Source organism: Belonocnema kinseyi, chromosome 1 (genome assembly GCF_010883055.1).
Source record: "Belonocnema kinseyi isolate 2016_QV_RU_SX_M_011 chromosome 1, B_treatae_v1, whole genome shotgun sequence".
Taxonomy (NCBI): Eukaryota; Metazoa; Arthropoda; class Insecta; order Hymenoptera; family Cynipidae; genus Belonocnema; species Belonocnema kinseyi.
The window spans coordinates 1,673,762-1,677,567 of NC_046657.1; the positions used below are offsets into that span (position 1 = coordinate 1,673,762).

Sequence of the window (3,806 nt, forward strand, 5' to 3'; positions counted from 1 at the left end):
AGACCCGAACTCTGAATGTAAATAGTATTAGCAATAAACCTTCCGCTTTACTTTTAAAATGATACTCAACTTCCGATATAAGGACCACCAATTTACTGCGTTCCTAAAACAGCTGACCTTGCCTGGGATCGAAATGTGGTGATGTTCGGGGCCGGCAGTGCGCAAATATTGCGTATTATTAGAAAACGGTTCAGACGACCCTGATTGTTAACGTTTGGAGACCTTTGACTAAAGATCAAGGCCAGCGCGAGCTATATCCCCGAAACCAGTCTTAAGTCGAAAGTTGAGTGTACTCTGCTTTTCCTTTTGTCTCAACCCACAGACTGTCCTCATTTCTTAATACTTTGATTTGAAAACTTCGTTTTTATAGGTCTTGATAAAAAATGGTTTTACTCCCGAGTGGATTCGATTGTCAAAGGAGATAAAAGAAGAAATAGAAGATCTAGAAAAAAATTTGACTGAAGCGAGGAACAAGTTAAGTGAGCCCCTAGACATAAAAAGTGAACAACTTTGGAACCTTACTTTGGAAAATTTAAAAGAGACCGAAAAAGATATTAACAATAAAATTGACAAATATAATTTTCTCGTCCCGATTCTGCAGAAACAACGGTTTAAGATTAATCTTCAGAATATTGCCGAAACAATTTTATCGAAGCCTTGTGATCTGAAAATCAAGGAAAAAAAGAACAGGGAAAATTCAAAAGGTTCTAGTAAATCTGATTTTCACTTGTTTGAGACGTTGTTTTCTATTTTCAGCAAATGAACAATAAGATAGAATAAAATACATTGCAAATTTTTGTCCTGAATTTGTATGCTTATCCCTGCAAAATTTGTTCAAATTTACGCAAAAATGCATGTTTTTTTGTTTGAAAACAAAAATAATTTCTGGTTCCGCTAGTCCCATGAAGCCTAACACGTATTTCCCATGAGAAAAAAATAAGTTTTTGTAAATTTTATTTAGAATCGTCAATAATAGGTGTATAAAATTGACCCAAAAAATTTCTCTCCATAATTAGCCATAGAATACGAATCAAAAAGTACTTTCCAAACCTAACCCCCATAAGTCTGTTTTATAGGGTTCTGCAAAACCTCCCTTTGGGGTTTGCGAGGTTTCGCCCCAATTATTATTTTCTGGCCGTTTTTTTACATTCAAATTGTTTCTTCCATATACAAAATATTACTTTATAATCATAATTAGATCTTTAAATAAATTTTAAAACAATTTATTATTAATTACATACATTTTCTCTTAAAATAGAGTAAAAAAAGTCGCCGGTTTTCCGTATGTTTCAAATTTTCAGTTCGAGCTGGGCAATACTAAATTCAGTTAAAAAAGAATAATTGTTTAAGAAATTAATTATTATTTATAATAGTTACATAATTGGATAAATATTTGCAGGGATAAATAATCCCTTTGAATGAATGTTAATAAAGTATTTTTAAAGCTTTTTTATTGTTAATAACTATCTTATCTTAAAGTAATATTATGAAATTCTAGTTTTTTCTATATTTTTAAACTTTTTTTTGGCTTTTCAATTATGAAAAAATAATAAAGAAACATCAAGCAGAGTCATTTTGTTAAACAATCGCTTTCTTTTGATCTGCGGTTAAATTAAAGTTTATTTGATATTTAAAGAAATTTCTTGGTAAAAAAAAATTAATTATACATAGTTACTCTCTCTCTATTTCTGATGGGTTTATGATGGATAGTTCAGGTATATTTATAATGGCTTTGCCTTTTGACCCTCACTTGAATATTAAGTATCAGGGAGAGAGCATTGTAGTTTCGTCGATGTTCCTACCTGCTCAAAGTCTTGCCTTAATAAGGGTGCTGTAATGCCGAAACGTTGTTTATTATTTTTTACAAATGTTTTTTACTGTGATTTAACAATAAAAATAAAAAAGACCACAAATTAACCTTAAAACAGGAAAATTTCTTGATAACAGAATTTCAAATGAAATATTTTAAAATCAAATTTAAATACAGGGGAGGACATCTAATTAGTCAAGCTATTTTTTTACTAAATGTATCTGGATGCGGGAAAGTTTGCTTTTCGTCCCATAAGAGTGAGAAAGATGAAAAGCACGAAAAAAGTACAAAAAATATCTGTTTACCTTTTTAAGTAAGTAATGCGCGTTTTTTTGTTGCTAAAACGGTTTATTGAGGGCTCCTGATTAAAATCCTAAGTTTTCTAGAAATTGCACCCGTGTTTCTCTGAAATATTTGTGAAAAAAGTTCCAAAAATCATGTTTGAAATCCAAAATTAAACTAGAGGAAATTCTAGAAAATATGAAGGAAAAAACCTTTTATCTTTAATAAGTGCCGAGTTATGGTCCTCACAACAACCCGACTTTTTTTTTAATCAGGCGAAAAATCCCAATTCTGAAGTTTGTCGATATATAGATAAATCTTTATTTTCAACCTGCTAGTCTTAAGAAATTGACTTGCTTACACTTCCATTTTTTACAGAATTCTCTTAAAACTACCTCTTAAAAATTAAAATCCATCCGCACCTTATATATAATCCGCTCGCTTTTATAGTCTAGCCTTCCTCGCTCCTCCTCGCCTCGCCCGGCACGCATGTCGCTGTTTTCTGGCTATGTCTCGCATTGCAAGCCTCTGTTCCGCTGCCAACACCTAATACTTATCTACTATTTACAATATTTACAGTTTTCTTACACCTACTTCCTCCCCTATTTACAATTTTCCTCCTTCCTTATCCGACTCCATTCCACCTCTTTACATTTCTCCAAAAAGTGCTCCAATTTTGCATACCCCTTCCCGCACAATTCACACAACTTCATATATCTAGAAAGCCAGAATCTATTAAAATCCTCCATGCAGACGTATCTCATTCTCGCTATAAGCTTCTGATTTCCTTGCTCCTCTTTCTCACACAAATATTGCGCTCTTTCCCTCAGCATAAACCACACATAATTTTCGTTAAACCTTGACTCTCTTATTCTCTTCTCTCTTTCTAACTCCTCTTTCTCCATGCTATTCTTTTGAACCAACTGATATACATTCCGTCCTTCCTCGTGCATCCTTCTAACTTCATCCATGTGCAATCCATTCGTTCTAAAATACCTTTCCCTTTCCACCTCTATCTTCGCAAACCTGCGTCTGTTCTCCTCCCACCAACACTCCCTAACCAGCTTACTTCCCCCCTCTTCTAAAAATTCCTCATCATACATACACGCTGGACTCCCCGTTATAATACCTAAACTCGTTCTTCCTGCCTCCCCCCTGATAATATAGGTCGGCGTATTTCTTGCCAACCCCAGTGTCCACTTTACACACTTCTCTTGTATCCTATTTACCTCCTCACTTACCTTCCACCCCCACACCTCTAATCCGTAGAATAACACACTTATCGCTAGCGAATAAAGCAATTTAATTCTACTTACAAAATCCTTTGCGAACAACCTTTTTTCAAGCTCCAACACCTACCTCATCGCCGCATTTGCTCTTCTCGCCCTCTCTTTTATATGACCATCCACTCCCCCATTACTCCGAAATAGAAAGCCCAGGTATACAAAGTCTCTCACCTCCTGCACCTATTTTCTCTTCCACTTCCACTCCCCTCCCGTTTCTCTCCCACCTCTTTTCCTGAACACCACAACCCTCGACTTGTCCGGATTTAACTCTAACCTACGACGATGGATCAAATATAAACCGGAATTTAACAAATACTTTTCTTAGGCAATCGCAAGCACTCTCACAGTGTAGGTTCTTGTATTGTAGTGTATTAGGAGTGGGTAAAACGCTTGGTGAGCTGTTTGACTCAGTCAATTCGTCAGTACAG

The 3,806-nt window shown here is 35.0% G+C and overlaps 1 protein-coding gene across 1 annotated transcript in view; it reads left to right on the forward strand.

Annotated features, from left to right (window-relative positions):
* Nucleotides 1-797, forward strand: part of LOC117171215 (dnaJ homolog subfamily C member 28) — an 8,118-nt gene extending 7,321 nt beyond the window's left edge. The window contains exon 5 of the mRNA XM_033358313.1: nt 371-797. Within this exon, the coding sequence (XP_033214204.1) occupies nt 371-763 (393 nt within the window). The 3' untranslated portion in view covers nt 764-797. The remainder of the gene's footprint in view (nt 1-370) is intronic.
* Nucleotides 798-3,806: the final 3,009 nt, after the last annotated feature.